This window comes from Alligator sinensis, unplaced genomic scaffold (genome assembly GCF_000455745.1).
Source record: "Alligator sinensis unplaced genomic scaffold, ASM45574v1 scaffold432_1, whole genome shotgun sequence".
Taxonomy (NCBI): Eukaryota; Metazoa; Chordata; order Crocodylia; family Alligatoridae; genus Alligator; species Alligator sinensis.
This window is the reverse complement of record NW_005841998.1, coordinates 2,473,843-2,491,027: the sequence shown is the minus strand read 5'-3', so window position 1 is coordinate 2,491,027 and position 17,185 is coordinate 2,473,843. Positions and strand designations below refer to the sequence as shown.

Genomic DNA, 17,185 nt, shown 5'->3' with positions numbered 1-17,185 from the left:
GGGGGCCGGCAGCCGAGCGCTGTCGCAGCTCAGCGACGACGTCCCCTTCAGGGTGAACTGGCCTGGCACCGAATTCAGCCTGGTCAGTGCCGGGGGTTGGGAGCGGGTCGCTTTCAATCTTGCCAGGCGTAGTGTGGCCAACTCATGATTTTGGGTGTTGTTCTTAACAGTCTACGCTTTGGGCATGTGAACAAGCATCTCTCTTACTTTTATCTAGATTTATATTTATAACTCTAGACAAGAGAAAGAGAGGTTTTTTTTCATGTGGCCAAAGCATAGACTTTAAGAACAATGCCCAAAATCCTGAGGGTTGGTAATACTGCAGGTCACGATCATATTTCTGTCATCGTTTCCAGCCTTGTGCAATCAGTAACTATAGAAGTGTTCAAGATGCACTCATTTTTGAGGCAGTTAATTGATGCAGTACATGCAAAACCCAAGTCACAGAGAGTCTTAACTGACTTTTGGGCTTGCTCTCGGCATTTCCTTATGACGGCTGGCCTCAAAATAACGATATGTTTCAACTTTGACCCAGTTCTCGCTCCCTTGCTACTTAGTGAGCAATACAAAGTAAATAAGAAGACTTATTGCATATTTTTTCAGACTTATTGCACAATAGTTTTTCAGCAAATCATTTTGAGCTTCCAATACGATAATTTCATATTTAAAACCTGGCAGCGCTGGTCCATTTGAAGCTCCTGTGTTGGGCTGAGCCCGGGGCTGGAAAGCGGCTCCCCTGGGCACGGCTGTTCCCTGCGAGGGGCTGCCTGACCCCTGGGTTGTGCCGTTTCAGCCCACTGCCGGCGTGCTCTACAAAGAGGACAACTACGTCATCATGACAACGGTGGATAAGGAGAAGTACAAGTGCCTGCTCCCATTGATAGCCAGTGGGGATGAGGTGAGCTTCCTGGGTCCGTTTCATAGTTGTTAGGGGTTGGAAGGGACCTTACAGATCATTGGGTCCAGGACCCACGCGCTTGGGCAAGAAAGACTGCTGGGGTCAGATAACATTGGGGCGGGAGGGCAGGCAGAAAAGGGAAGGGACGGGACCAAGGGAAGGGGTCTGACACCTTGATCCCTACTAGTGAGGCTTTTCCCACCCCAGTGGGTAGGGAGGTGTGAAATTTAAGACCCATCACAGGAATGGCCAGTGCTGCATCTGCAGCCTGTTCATGACACTCCTGTCAAACAGAGAGCAGCTCCTTTCTCTTTGGGCCAGGCTCCCTGGGCAGGGTGCGTCGCGCTTAGGCCTTGGTGTAATGGGCTGCGTGCAGCATAGATAGCACGCAACCAAGCAGCCTTATAGAACCAGTGCTGAGATCCTGCCTGGGCCAAAAGAGTCATTCCAGGCTTCTGGTGGGTTTGCTGCTGTTACAAGCTGTGTCTGCAGGACATAAAAATTCCTTTAAAAGAAATGAGTGGCCAACTTCTCAAGCAAACTGTCAGCATCGTTCATATTCTATGAACACAGTGGTCATGAACGACAGTTCTCTGTAGGACCGCACCCTGCTTATCACCCTGGTTTCTGTGTGCCTGCGAGCAGGGCATTAAGTGATGCAAGTTATGGCTGTCACATGAGCTTTGTTCTTTCTCTGTTCCCCTCTGTAGGGAGAGAACTGAGCATGCAGTGCAGGGTGCGGGTTTGTAAATGAACATGCTGTTGTGTTTCTAGTAGATGGCCTGTTGGAAAGTACATCTTGTAGTTGTAGTGGAAATTAATGAAGTACGTGATGTTCTGGTTCTTGTGAGAGTTAGTTTCATGATCAAAGACAGCTCTTGACAAAAATGTTCTTTCCTGCAGAGGTGAGCTTTCCCACCATGCTTCTCCTTGTGGAACAGAGCTGTTGGCCATGATCTTCATCCTGAGATTTCAAGTGATGTCATAGATCAGTGGGGGCCAACTGTTTTGGCTAGCATGTCACAGATTTGCCCCACATCCTCCCTGCATGCCATTTTGATCCCGTTTCCTCATCTGATCTTCTGCTTCACTTTCTGCTTCCTGCCGGTTCTGCCACTGTGCTGCTTGTCCCGTCCCCAGTCTGCCACATGACACATACACGGAAGCTGCCCATGCCAGTTGTGGCACCTGTGCTGCAGGTTGGCCATCCAATGTCATAGATATTCTGGACTCCAGAGTATTGAGTGTCTTGAAGGTGAAGGTTGAGACCTTGAATTTGAGTTTGTATTGTGTAAGAAGTCAGTTTGGTGGGGAGGACAGATTTGGTGTGTTTGCAGGAGCTGGAAAAATTCACTGTAGTTTTCTGCACTAGTTGGAGTTCGCAGAGGACTGATGGCTTCTTATGTAGGTATGCAGCACTGTACTCCGGTTGGGAGATAAGAATATATAATTAAGGTCAGGTCCTTGTCTGCCAAGATGGAATAGAGTGGTCTTTGGTATTCAGAGATTATAACAATGTCAGTGACTAGCTGTTCAGAAGATTTTGGAGGCAGTTAGGTTCAGAAACATGCTTTAACTACTGGCTGAATTGACTGATTGTGGGTATATACTTTCAACATTTGAATCTGCATCATACAATCTAAGGGCACCTATACACAAGCACAGAGGCTGCTCTGATGTGCTGGATTTCCAGGGCATCAGAGCAGACTCAATCAAGTGCATTGGAGCATGGCGCTCCAGCAGCCTGTTGCATCTCGTGTATCAGCGTCCCCACACTTCAAGTACCCCCACCGCCATTTTTAACTAAAGCTTTAGTTCAAGCACTCCCACTGCCATTTTTAAGCATGGGGACACTGATACACGAGACATGGCAGTGTTTTAGAGCCACTCCAATTAAAGCACACACCCCCACCCCCCTGGAGCATGTAAAAGTGCCATAAGAGTTTTGCTGTACCCACCAGCATAACCTCTGTCTTGCTGTAGTAACTAAAAACATTCGATTTAATTAGTAAATTGAAATAGGAAGGGGTGGGGGAAGTTGCCAAGGGTGGGGGATTTGGAGGCAAGGTAGAACTTTGCATAACCTAAGACGAAGATAGGGAGGTCATTCTCCTTTTAACACTAATTCTTGACTATTGCTCTACAGTTTGATTTTATTTCATTGCTTTTCCAGTACTGGGTTTTTCCTGAACAGAGTGGAATGATTTGTCAGGAATGAAGCATTCTGAGGATGTTCTGAATAACAAATAAGTAGAGGAAAATGCATTTTCTTCCAGAGAGAGGATGTGTGTAGCTTTGGAAACAGACTTTTATGTTAGTGGTAGTGGAATGGCTAGCTTAGAGTTCCTTTGTGGGGGAGGTTCTGGTAACAGAGTAAGCCGATGGGGGAGATGTAGAGGAGAAGCAGCAGCCAAGGCTAGTGAGCTATGAAATTTTATATCTTCTGCAGCTCCCATTGAAGCAAGGCTGCTTGTGGGAACAGCTCATGTGTACTAGATCACATGTTCATTTGTCACCAAGTTACCTCACTTCTGTAGCTGTTGGCTCACTTAAAAAACGGTGCAATCCAGCCCTAGGGCTTGAACCTAGGTAGCTGGTGGCCTTCCCATCTATAAAGAAACCCAGCAAAATTTGAAAGAACAACAATAAAAAAAAAAAAAAAAAGCAAGACAATGCTAAAATAGGAAAGGCAAGCCAGGTAGAGGCTGAGGGAGAGAGAATGAGGACCCGGCCCCAGCTATTCCAGAAACCCATGTGTGGGCACAGTGAGATCACCAGGCCATTAGAGCAGGTTGGGTATGGTTAGTAAGCACAGAATAGGCTGGAGACACACAGTCCTAGAGCTCATTAATGTACTGCCTTAATTGTCAATGATCTTTGAATTATCAACAGAGTGAGGGTGGTTGCAGTTGTCTCTTGTTTACCTCATATCTCTGCACAACAGTATCCAAATTAAGAAAGAATCAGTTAACTTACTAATATATTAATTCTAAAGAACAACATAATGGATCTCTCTACCCTAGCACTGGGGAGGTATTTATGGTGTACTAGCCAACTGCCCATCAAGAATGACGGGTGGGAGCGGGCAGGGATGGAGCCGCCCCCTGCCCCCCCTCCAGGTCCGCTCCCCCTTCCCTACTGCTTGGGGCCCAGTCCTCTCCCCCTCTCCCTGTGTTGGGCCCGCTCCCCTCCCCTCCCCCTACGTTGGGCACAGGCCCAACTCCCCCCGGTGTTACCTGCAGGGTGGCAGGGGGGGGGCAAGCCCTGCTGGCCTTGCCTCCACTTCCGTCCACTCTGTTGCCACCACCTCCATGGAGCAGGGTAGTGGAGGTAAGGCCAGCTGTGCTGTGTCCCCACTATCATGGCAGCGGGCTGCCCTCTGTCAGAATGCTTCTTCGCGCTCTGATTGGCTGTTTGTCAGCCAATCAGAGCGCGAATTAAGTGTTATGGACAGACAGACGGACAGACTTAGGCTTTTATAATATTAGAATACTGTGTAAAGAAATCAGTTTTCATAGATTTTTTCACTCCTACATCTTCTGAATTATAACTTCAAACTTCTTTGTCCTGTTAAAATGTGGTCACAAACACTTTCTACTATATACACATGCCATAAAGAAAGAATTAATGAAACAGGTTATAGAAGTTATTCATACCATAGAAATTATGTTCTCCTCAGCTTGAATGCTTTTTGCCTCGTATTGTCTCATCTAGTTTGCAGCTGCCACTTCTAAGTTAAAACACAAAAAGTAAGCCAATTTATGTATTGTTTTTTATTTGCATAATCCCTGAATACATCTATTTTGTCTAGTTTGTTTTTGACTTATAATCATTGTCCCATCCCAATTAAAAATACTTACAAATTTTAATTAGGCAAGTTCTTGGGGACCATGATTGGTTACTGCCTTATATCCTTACAAATCAACTTTTTTCCTTATTCAGATAAATATAATCTGACCATTGTACATTTAATTTTATATATACGTGTGTGTGTGTGTGTACTGAATAATGTATACTAAATAACTAAAAGTGGAATAATTTTATTTCTTCTAGGAAGAAGAGAAGGATTACAAAGGTCCTAGTCCAAGAGAACTGTTGGAGCCTCTCTTTAAACAAAGTAGCTGTTCGTATAGAGTATGTTTCCTGTTTTGGTTCTTCAGTATGCAAGTTAGCAAATGCCTATATCCCACCCCCTGTTAATGTTTACTGTAAAAAAAACTATGAATAAATGTGTACCTAAGATTCCAACTGGTAATTTAATTAGAAATATATTCTCCAAATCTTTACTGGATTTAATATTTAAATTGTTATTGTTGAAAAAGGTTGTTCTAAATAGGTCTCTGAGAATTTGAGTAGTTTGTGTGGTTACGGTAGCAATTTGTAAATGGGTCCAGCATTCGAGCCAAAATATGTAATAGCTGGTGGTTAAAAGATATGCTGTGGATATATTTATTGCAAGACCAAAATAGATGTTCTTATAGATACCCTAGAATTGCTTGCTTATCATGTGTAACGTCATTTCCCAGTACATTATTACTCTTTTTATATACGTTGGGTTTTTTCTCTCTTTTTTTTTTTTTTTAACTGGCCTTTGATATTTTGGGAGTGAACTATATACTAGCTCCAAATAAGGTGGCACAGAGGACCAGGGACAGTGAATCCAAAATTACGCTGATCTGGTAGTCCTAATATAACGTCCATGCCATGGGTGACTAGTGCCTCCTGATACTAGGGGGGCACCAGCGGTCGACCGCCAACTGGGGGTGAGGCAAGGGGGGGTCCCTCAGCAGCCAATCACTGACCAGGGAGGGGGCAGTGCTGGAAGTGCCGCTGGCGCTTCTCTCAGCGCCCCCACAATCTCAAGGAGGGCACCAGCTGTCGCCCCACACTCCCTCACCAGTGAGGGCCAATAATGTGGGGGGGGGGAATGTGCCCCCACTATGCACTGCCAATGCTTCATGTCAACAGAGAGGGGCAGGTCACCTCAACTAGTAGATCAAGCTACTGTCTGGAACAGTAACCATAGCTGATCTGTCCTATAACCCTATGATCAGACTCTTCCCTGAAGAATTATTTGGCTCTAATATGATTCACCTAAAATAAATCTTGGCCTACAATATCAGCCTAAAGCCAGTGTAATTTTACCTATTAGATACACAGGGAAAATGGTCAATATCTTTAGAATCATGAGAGGATTGCAATTTGTGTTAATTCAGGTTTCTGTCTTCATGTGACCCAGACTGAAAGCTGAGCAGCAAAATCCAAAGTGAAGCCTTACATTTGTTAAAAATTGTGACTGTCATTAACTAGAATGTAAATCTCTTTTTAGATTGAATCTTACTGGACATACGAAGTTTGTCATGGTAAACACATTCGTCAATATCATGAGGAGAAAGAAACTGGCCAGGTATGTTTCTCAAAGCTTTTGAGTACCAAATGGGAGTAGGCCTTAAAGCTGACGCTTGGTTTCTGATGCCACAGCAAATAAAGTCTTACAGGAATGAACATAACTTTTCTCAAATATTCTGAGAGCATTTTACCTGCAATACATTACATAACTATGTATTTTGATTGTAGAAAATAAACATCCAAGAATACTTCCTTGGAAACATGATGATAAAGAATCCCTTAGCAGACCCAGGTTTGTCTGTTTATTTTTTGCTCTCTTTGTTTCATTTTATATTTTTTGGCATTGTTTTGTTGTTACCACAGGAGCGTGCTAGAAATTTTGTGTGGAAACATGAAAGTAGCCAATTAATTCTCTCTAGTAGAGGGGCATTAGAGAGAGAATGTATATACAGTCTGGAGAATAGAGTGTATGTTGATCTTTCTGCATCTTTAGTTATTTGTCTGTCAGACCATAAGCAGTATAGGGCAGAGACTTCCTTGTGTTAGGACATTACATATCAGATTGTGGACACTGGTACACAATGGTAAAGCAGAGTCAACAATGGTAAACCTTGCATTGCTCTGGAAGGCCTTAAAAATTTTTGTACCACATTAACAAAACCACGTAGGGGCCTACATCCCAGACTGTCATCCACAAAATTCCTGCCCAGCCATTTGGCAACCTAAGTTTTCAGCAGTAAAGTATTCCAGATTCTTTGAATGCTGCTTCTGCAACTGCCCAAAACGGCCATTGTTTTGGCATATCTGAGCATCTCAGTTCCCGTCTGACACCTAAGCATGTCTGAGAACCACACTTGGGTATCCCTGCACTACAATCTATTGAAGAGCTTGATCCAGCACGTATGCTCTGAATGCATCTAATTTACTGGCTGCATTGAACTCAGCACAAAGAATAACAGCCACAGTCACTTTCAGTGAAAACCATGGCTAGAAAAAGAGGTTTTCTCTTTATTACATAATATCCTAGGTAGTAAAGCACTTGCTCCAAATATAGAAGACCTCAATTCTTTTACCCTCTCTTCCTCTCATCTCAGGTGGGAGGGGGTTCAATCTACGTCTCCCTGGAAAGTGTCATAACCACCAGGCTGTAATCGTTGGCTCCAGTTGCGCTCCTTTTCTCTCTTACCTGTTAATCATGAATTCTTTGTTATATTCTGGTATCGATTCAAAGATAGCAGTAGAGAAAGAGCCCTTGCTCTGGCTCCCCTAGCAAGTGGGAGTTGTGGATGTGAATCTCTCAGGCTTGAGGAAGGCCTAGAACTCCAGTTTGCCATGTCCTGGGCAACTGCACTGCCAGCTGTTTTGTGAAAGGCATGTGTACCAAAACCATCATGTCTTTCCTTTCTTGAAAAAGAGCTGAAGAATGGTGAGTCAGTGTTTAGTCCATGATCCAGCCCATGGAAATGAGACTTTGGCAGCATTTGACAGTGTGGGGGATCAGCGGCAGTACTTTCCCCTTGCCACTGTGGGGAGAAGTGCCAGCAGAGACAACTGGGTCCTAGTACCTACCTCCCGTTTCTAACACTGCGGGGTGGGGAGGGAAGCAAAATATGGCCTGTGGACCGGATCCAGGGTGCCAAGGGATTCTGTGGCCTATGGCGGGTCCCTCAGACGCACATGACCCAGGCATGGGGGGGCATCCTAGGCCATGGCATGTGCAGCTGATTCTGCCACCCCAGGGCACGCAGGACAGTGGGGGCAGCGCAGCAGCTGGACTCAGCTCAGGAGCCTCCATGGCAGTGGCTCCTTCTGCTGCCTATATTGCTTGCAGACCCAGCCCCATTGTCCAGGCACTGCTGCCCCTTTGCCTCACACCCATTGCTGGAAGCACCAGATGGAGCAGGCAGGGTCTCCATGGAGACTGGCTGGAACCCCTGGAGGCAGGGGGCACTCAGCTAGGCAGATGGCATGGGGCCACAGGGCAGTGGGGAGTGGCAGTCCCTGCCTGTGGAACTGACACCCATCGTGGGGACATGCAGGGAATGGATGGTAGCTTGGCCCTGAGCCCCAGGTCCACACTGTTCACAGCCAGCAATCATGGCCCCACCCACCTGCCCCACTTTCTGATGCTGCTCCCACCCACCTGTGGCCCCATCTCATCCACTCAGCTGAGTGCACCCTGTCCATAGGGTTCCCAGCCAGTCTCCATGGAGACCTTACCCACCCAGGACCTCCAGCGGTGGGTGCAGGGCAGATGGGCCCAGGGCCAGATAGGATCAAATGCCGCCCCTTCCCCAGCATGCCAGGTTGGGTCAGCACTCCTACCCCTCACCCCAGCCTGCAACAGCTCACCAAAACTGCTTAAGTGATCTTTAAGCCCAGATAATTGTCCACCCCTGCTCTACACTGGGTCATTCTGGCCTGCTGCCCGAAAAAAGGATGCCAGCTGCTGCCCTAAAGGCATGACTTTGGCACTTAAATCCAAGGGTGGTTTGTGTTGTGAATCCCAATCTCACACTGTTGCCTAACTCAGGCCTACAAGAAGTCATCTAAAAGTGCAAAAGGCAAGATTTCAGACATAACCCTCTCTGGCACCTCCTTTAGCTAGATAAGGCTTATTCTCTTCGGGTGCTTATTATTTTGAATCCCATTCTGAGGTACCTAACCTTTCTTGGATTCTGTACATGGAATTTAAGTACCTCCTAACTTGAGAATGTGATCTTACAGTGCTACAAATTTTGTAGAAAGTGAAGTCTTACAAATGGCTATATGATAACCCCCTCCTTTTCCTGTGGCTGGAGTACAGCAAAGACACACTTTCCAACCAGGCCACAACAAAGGGCTGCTCCTTGGCTCTCCCTGCCCCCAGGACTTTAAAGGGTGTGCTGACAACCTGGGTAGTTTAAAGGGTAGGCAGGCAGCCTGGGACTAGGGCTACTTGCAAGATACCCACAAGCTGCAAGTGCTGGCAGGGGGTATTGGGTAGAGGGGTTGTCCCTGGTGAGTCACTGTGACAGAAGCAGCAGCAGCATCTTCTTTGCTGCTTGGAAGCAGTTGGGACAAGGCTGCATGGAAAACTCCCTGACAGTTCACCATTGGGCAGGTTAACAGCAAGCCAGATGCTCTCCCTACCTCCCTTACTCTTGGAGGTGGAAGACAGAGCAGAGCACTGCAGGATAGTGGGAGGTCTAAGTAATGTACCAGGTGTTAAAATTAATGTAGGATACTTGAGTTCCGCAAAGAAGTTCCACATCCAATAAGTAACTTCTTTGAGGCAAGTTCACCATGTTTATTGCAGGATACATTTCTTGAATGTCTGACAGGTTATGAGTTAAAATATGAAACTCACATTAATTACACAACAAGGGTAATGTCTCTCTTGTGGTCCTGCCACATATCAGAGCACTCTTAAGAGTTACTGTAACATATGCTAATTCTTAATGCCCCTCTACAGACTTTCTTCAGTGATGATCACTAATGCACAGTACACTTCTTGTACTCCCTCAGTCTAGGGAGAAGCAGGAGCTACTGGTATGCAGCCTTTTAAACTCATCAGTTGTTAAACATAAATAGCTTCTCCTCTTCGCTTCAGCCGCACCCCACTCTCTTTGCCTCCTTCAGTTTATTATTTTAAAAGTGAATTTTCTCCTCTCTTGCTCTTACAAGCTGGTGAAAATAAATGGCATACCCTACTGTATGCAAAGCGCTATATCGTACGCAAAACAAAGTATTTAGCTTAGAATGGTGCATGTAGGGTAAAACTTTAACTGAGTTTTGAAAAGAACTTTACACTTAACTCATTCTTAATTATTCCCTAGATCAAGAAGAAAATGAAAATACAAAAGAAAGTACAAAAGAGGCAAGTGAAAAACATTACTTTAAATTCTGCCATGGAAGCAATTTAAACCTAGATGAGATTACATGCTCAGGTCACTAACCAACATGTATGTGGAAAATTAAATTCCTTGGAGTAGGGTTTTTTTCCCCCATTTTGATTGTTGGTCCAGTATTAAAGAAGGCTACTTGTTCTTCTCCATCTACTGTTTTGGGGTTTTTTTAGTCACAAGCTACTGGACATTAAGGATAAGGTCATGCCAAATTTTTATAAATAAATCATTCAGTCTTGGTAAAATATTTAGTTGTACAACACCCTTAATATCGCTACACAACTTAAATATACCATGATATATAAAAACCTATTAACTTTTCCCTATAGAGACACATGCAGTCATGTTCTGGCCTGGCAACACTTGTTTCTGTGCTTGTCCAGAAATTCTTCTACCACGAATTCATCCATCTATTCATTAACAAAGGTTGCTTGGGCTTGGCTACAGAAAGGTAAGAGCTAGGTGCCCTAGGGGAAGAGGGAGCCTGGTATCCCCTGCTAAATCCTTGACACAGATCCACCAACCTTGATAGACCCTTCTGTCAATAGCACTCCTTTGTCTTTCTCTTCACTGGAAGCCTTTCCTTTTGGAGAAGAAATTTAGGCCTTAAAACTCAATGTAATATTACCTAGTTTTAAAACGGAACAAGATAAATGCCTGAAGCATATTAGGTTTGGGGGTTAGCCAGAGCAGAATTGGCCTGTGGTCAGACATCCAAGTCATGCCTTATTTTAATTTGTAGACTCATACTCTGTATGGACATGCTTTTCCCTTGCTATACCTTATTTTGTAAATTAGAGCATATTTGATGAATACTTCTTGGGAAACATTCATTTCAGATGTAGCCACAGAAGCAGATGAAGTCAGAATTTGTGTATTATATCCTGCTTAGCTACCTTATGTCCAGATGCAGGCAGAAAACTCTCTCCACTTGGGATTCACAGATCTGAGCCTGAAGGTCAGATGTAGTTAGCTGCATATATATGTCTTTTCTTTCAAGCACTGAGGAGTGAGCAGTCCTGTCAAGTGAAAGCTGTTGGGGAAATGTTGTAGTGTCCACTGTAGCCAGTAGCACAGGGGTTAGAGCACTTGTCCAGGATGTGGATTCAGTTTCCTCCTCTCCCTGAATATTCAAGTATTCAGTGGGGCAGGGACTAGAACCTAAGTCTTCTCTGCTCCCAGTCAGTGTCCTGCCCCCTTACACTATAGTCATGCCCAATGACTATTTCATTATTCCATGCACAGAGGAACATCTTTTGTAGAAAATAGAGCACCTCTACCCTACCTTAGCTTGTAGCTCAGTTACTAAGGCACTCTTTTGAGGTGGCTTTCCATTTGAATCCCTCAGGCTGAGGAGAAAATGAGCCTAGTCTACATCTTTCATGTCCTGTATGAGTGCCTACCCAGTGAGCTATTGGATGAAAGGCTGAAGCTGCTGCTCTGAAAATACTAACCAAACTGCATACCTGAGGACAAAGAATGCCTAGCCTGGGGATGCCAGCAGGGCTCTGGCATGCAAGAGGTGCTGTACTGCAAAGCACTGTCAGGACTGAAGCACTCCTCAGTGGCTACGTCTACACGAGATGTTAACTGCGCAACAATTGGAGTTACTGTGCAGTAACGTCGCCAAATGGCTTTTTCGTGACATTGACTGTGCAGTAGCTCGTTACTGCTGTGCAGCAGTGTCATGTCATGCTTACTGCAATGCAATGCTACTGCTCAATAGTAACAAGCTACAGCACAGTCAGCATCTCGTGTAGACATGCCCAGTGTCTTCAGAAGCTTAATTCAGGTGCCTAAAGAACTTTAATATAGGTTCCAGCTGGCAACTTAACAGGGGCATTTGAGGATTTGGATTTTTGATTTAGGTGCCTAAATCCTTCTGTGGATCTAACCTTCATGGGTCAATGCTCACTTCTATACCTGCAGAACAGTACATTTGTAATGGTCACTTAACTTGCTTACAAAAAAAATGTAATCCATAGTTTTTAAAAAAATAGTTACTGGACTAGAAACAGTGGCAGATTACAAATTTTGCCAACAAAATAAATATAAAATTGGTAAGGATTTAATTTACAAACCTTAAAAGGGTATTATTTAAATAAAGGAGAGGAATTCAGAATTTTGACTTGTTTTTAAGCCAAGGTTTAAAAGTTTATAAAGTAAAATTTTGCTATTTGTCTTTAAAGTCTTTAATCATTTTTACAGATTGGCTGACATGGGCAGATGTGCCCTCACACCCACACAACTGATTCTGTGCTTGCGTTATTTAAAAAGCATCCAAAAGTGTATTTAGACACGTCACATAAGTCCCTTAATAGGCCAGACAAGAAAGGAGAGAGGGGGGAATTTTGCATCCTTAGAATATTTGTGTATTTTAATCTGTTCCCATTTAACTTTCCTAATCTTCAGTCCCCTATAATAGCTCTTAAATCTATTCTTGGGTGTTACCCTACTAGTACTACTTAGCCATTGCTTTAACTTTGTTGAATATTCATGATTCTTCTACCTGTGTAAAAGAAGTCTTCACCCACTGACAACTCCATCCTACTACTTGTGAATAGAAAAAGAATCAATAAAAGGAAATTTGTAATGTGATAGACTTCACAGTCCAGTGATGTTTTGAAAAAGATGAAACAGCTCTGTTGCAGTTTCTAATTATCTCTTGATCTCTTTTCTCTAGATTCCTTCAAAAAACATAGAGGGTCAAATGACTCCATACTATCCAGTAGAAATGGGAAATGGTACACCTTGTAGTTTGAGACAAAACCTGCCCAGATCAAGTACAGTGATGTATGTCTGTCATCCAGAAGCTAAACATGAGATCCTTTCAGTAGCAGAAGTTACTACCTGTGAATATGAAGTGGTCATATTGACTCCTCTGTTATGCAGTCATCCTAAATATAGGTATGGTGCCCAAATTTCAGCTGATATAATGGTTCTTTTACACATGGGACCAAATTTGTAGTCCATTTTCATTTGCCTGTATGAGACCCATGGGTCTTAGGTTCCTTGTCAGTAAGGATCATATATTATCTTTTGAAAAACAATCTATGAATATCAGTGCAACATTTACTTAATGCTACTAGTGGAGACTTATTTCAGGATTTTGCTTCCCCTACAAATTTAATATACAGAAAGGTAGAAAAAGACGTAATATTTTTATTTTTTAAAATGACATTTTAATTTACCTTTCCACCTTCTGAGATGCATGTAAGTAGAGATAATAATTGCTATCAACCTAGATATTAAAAAAAATAATCGGTTAGAGGCACTAAAAACTTCCAGCATTCATTTCACAAATGTTTGCGAAGTTGAATGAACTCCATCTTTTATTTTAAACACACCAGGCCTCTTCAGTTACTTTTAACTTCCTTTGTAGTAAAAGCTTTCCAGACTTGGTCTTTCTCTAAATGTCTATTTCAGATTTTTCTTGAAGAGTAAGTAAAGTCAGTTCATACCACTGAACTATTCAGTGTTCTATTCTAACAAAAATAACACTCTAGCTCACATAATTAAGGTAGAAATGAGGGAATTTAAAGATTTAAAGTCTGTCTTTTTTTGCCCAGCAACATTGGATGTGCTAGTCCCATCTCTAAACAAACTTAGCCATAGGTGAAAATGTATTCCAGCATACACGTAGCAACCCAGTTAATTGGTACTTTCACTGGCTGTTGAGCAGGATAACCTAAGGTCAGGAAAGTTGCAAGCTACCAAACAATGAATCATCAAATGTTTTTAATATCAATTTTGCCAACATTAGTTAAGGAAGCTCAATGGTAAGGCTAAGAAATTCTTTCAGTCAGAAAATACCAGAAATAAGATTGAATACTTAATATAAATTCTGTTCTTTACAATGTGGCTCTTTTTAAGTAGCCAAATTTGTGCATTGTCTTGTTCATCTGTATAAGGGAGGAAAGACAATCCACAAAAAGCCTCCTATTCCATCAGCTGCTTTTACTGGGGAGACAATGAGGAGAGCAGCATCCACAGGGCTGATGCCTCCGATGCCTGCACATTATGGGCAAGGAGAGTTGGAGACTTGACTCTACCTCAGTACACCAGCCCCACAGCTGACCTGATATAGAAATAATCTATGTTGGGTAAAATCTGAATGCAGACTGCTTCCTCCAACCCCACTTGGAGTAAGGGTGAAATGGAACTGTCACTCAGTCCCAGTTTAGTTCCTGGGATAGCACATGTATCTATTTCTACAGCTGTAATTCTGCTTTTTTTCCCCAAACTCTGTGCCAGGGTGAATGCCTGTCCTCTGTTCCCACCTATCTCCCTGCAGAGAAAAAAAAACCCTTTAAATATTACATGGGTGAAGAAAAACTGCCCAAAAGAGAGCAAACTAGGCTGTACAATTATTTACTTTAATAAAAAGAAAAGAATTTCAGCTGTTGCCTGAAATCCACTCACCTTCTGACCCCTTCCTCCCTTGAAGAAACATTTTACTGCAATAAGCAAGAGGGTTTTTTTAGTCACAAGTGAGAATATTTTCATCATTTTATAGTGTGTTTAAAATAAATGCACAAGGCCCTTGTTCTCCCAGTTTATTCATGCTAGCAGCATGGCATAAGTGGTGTCTCTGAAGTACTGCTTACTAGGGCTGTGCGAAGCTTTGGTCCCTGATTCGATTCGGCAGAGATTCAGTCCGATTCAGTGGCCAAATCTCCAAATCCTAATTGAATGAGGAGACCCTTTAATCTCTCTGAATCAAATTGGAACCCTTTGAATCGATTCGGAGAGATTCAGAAAGATTCAGCGATTCAGATAGAGACACAGCTTTAAATGTTTTTTCTGCATACCTCAAGGTACCAGGTGGCTCGTGAATGCTGTGATGGTGGAGTGGATGGAGCATCCCACAGGAGCGCAGGGGGGCTCCCCAGCGTGCTCAGCAGCAGACCCAGAAGTGGATCAGAAGTGCTCCGGGTCCACCAGGGAGCACGCTGGGGGTGCCTCTGAGCACCCCACTCCGGCTTGGCAACTGGTGCCTCCTGGGTCTGGAGGGGCACCCAGGGTCCCCCCTGTGGTCAATCGCTGAGCTGGGCAGGGGTGTATGGGGGGCCCCTCCGCGTGCTCGGCAGCAGACCCAGAAGTGGACCAGAAGTACTCCCAGTCCACTTCTGGGTTCACCGCTGAGCATGCGGGGGCCCCCCCCGCCCCCCACTCCTGTGGGATGTTCCATCCGCCCCAGCATCACAGCGTTCACAAGCCACGCCTGGTACCTCATGGTATGTAGAAAAAACATTTAAAGCTGGCTGAATCGCTGATTGGCTGAATCGGCATCAAATCTTCAGATTCGGATTTGGCTGAATTGAATCGGGGACAGTGATCCGAATTCACAAATCAAATCACTGTCCCTGATTCAGGCGGAGTCCAAATCGAACACAGCCCATTTTGCACACCCCTACTGCTTAGTCTCTGCTAAGGGTAGCAAGTGTTTGATATAAGTTTTTGCCTGTAGCAGTAGGCAAGTTACTCCTTAAAGTGGCTTCAGGCATGATTCCTTTCCTTCCCCATTTATTCAATCTTAATGATTAGTAGTGCAACTCATCTGAAGGAGTAAGAATGCTCAGTTCTGTACTGCATATTTTAATTCATTGTTTTTATGCTTATACTGACATCAGGAAAAATGAAAAATACCTAAGTGCATATGGTGATTGTTTGACAATACTTAATTGCAAAAACTACATTCCAGTAAACTCTGGCCTTCTGGTGCAGAATTTTCCTTTTGAACAAAGTTATTAATTTGAAAGTACTTCTTGATTAATAATCTTAAATGCAAAGTGGAATGTTATACTTCCATACATACAGTGCCCAGGCCACTGTGCAACAGAGATTTTGTAGCACCCATAAGAGAGAGACTTTCAAAAGTACCCATAAGCCTAGAAAATTGCTGGAGAAAGTGTTTTTATAGCACAGAGTCAAGAAGACCTAACTGTTAACGGTAATAATGTTTATGCATATGATCAAATCTTGTAACATGTGCCTAGTATAAGTGAAAATATTAAGGTAGATTGTTTAAACTTAAACTTCTGATACTTCCTGATTTTGATTGCTTGCTTGCAATTTAATTTAAAATTGCATTAATAGTGAATGTTCCATAAAAGTTGCCTTTTTGCATGGAACATTATGTATGTAACTTGAGAAAAGTGAATGCAGTCTCACTCAGGTTAACTGCTTGGTAGATTTCTTAATACATTTTTTATGGTACAGGAGAGTTTTATGTTTAAACTCAGTGAGTTTCTCACTCCTACAATTCAGTCAAAATGTGTTTATAGTTACTGCCAAAAAAAGGCTCATCTGATATCTTGTATGCAAAGCTTAACCCTGGAGTAATTAATACGTACTAGCTACTTTTTTTACTACTATGCAGAAGTGAATGTGTGTGCTGGCATAACATCTATGTACAGTGTTAACCAACTTACAAGAATACAAGTGATGTATCCATAACTTATTTGGACAGGTTCAGGGCTTCCCCTGTGAATGACATATTTTGCCAGTCACTGCCAGGATCCCCACTTAAACCCCATAATCTGGAACAGCTGGAGAAACAGCAAGAAATGATGAAGATGCCTTTTAGAAGGGTTAAGGAGGTAGGAATCTTGTCATTTTAAACTGCAGTGTGTCTATTTTCCATATTTTATCTATTTTACAATACATGTAACCTTAACTTTAGTGCAGCTAGTTCCCTCCCTAAGTCACTTTACAAGATTATTTTTTAAGTGGTGTGTAAACAACCAACAGGTATTATTAATAGCAGCAATTTTATTTGAAAAATATCTCTACATCAAAGTTTGGGCTACTGGTCTGTGAAATTTATTGCAGCCCTCTTTTCTCCCAGCTGCCATTCTTGAGTTGCTTCCCTGAAATTCCATTGCCTTTCTGCCTTTTTTTTTTTTTGGTCCCTTAGCTATTCTGAAGATTCAAGTGTTTTACCTTAAAAGGATGGAAATAATTGGCTGACAGTTCTTATGCATTTGTCAACTGCTTGCTTCACTTGATATTTATTCTAATGTTAATTAACTGCATATTAAAAGTTCAG

General features: G+C 43.1%; 1 protein-coding gene across 1 annotated transcript in view; it reads left to right on the top strand.

The window, feature by feature from the left end:
* Positions 1-6: 6 nt before the first annotated feature.
* The window catches only part of ERLEC1 (endoplasmic reticulum lectin 1), a 25,903-nt gene continuing 8,724 nt past the window's right edge, over positions 7-17,185 (top strand). Inside the window, exons 1-8 of the mRNA XM_014518982.1 lie at positions 7-82; positions 794-898; positions 4,952-5,032; positions 6,228-6,305; positions 6,476-6,539; positions 10,066-10,106; positions 12,818-13,041; positions 16,607-16,736. Of these exons, the coding sequence (XP_014374468.1) occupies positions 836-898; positions 4,952-5,032; positions 6,228-6,305; positions 6,476-6,539; positions 10,066-10,106; positions 12,818-13,041; positions 16,607-16,736 (681 nt within the window). The 5' untranslated portion in view covers positions 7-82; positions 794-835. The remainder of the gene's footprint in view (positions 83-793; positions 899-4,951; positions 5,033-6,227; positions 6,306-6,475; positions 6,540-10,065; positions 10,107-12,817; positions 13,042-16,606; positions 16,737-17,185) is intronic.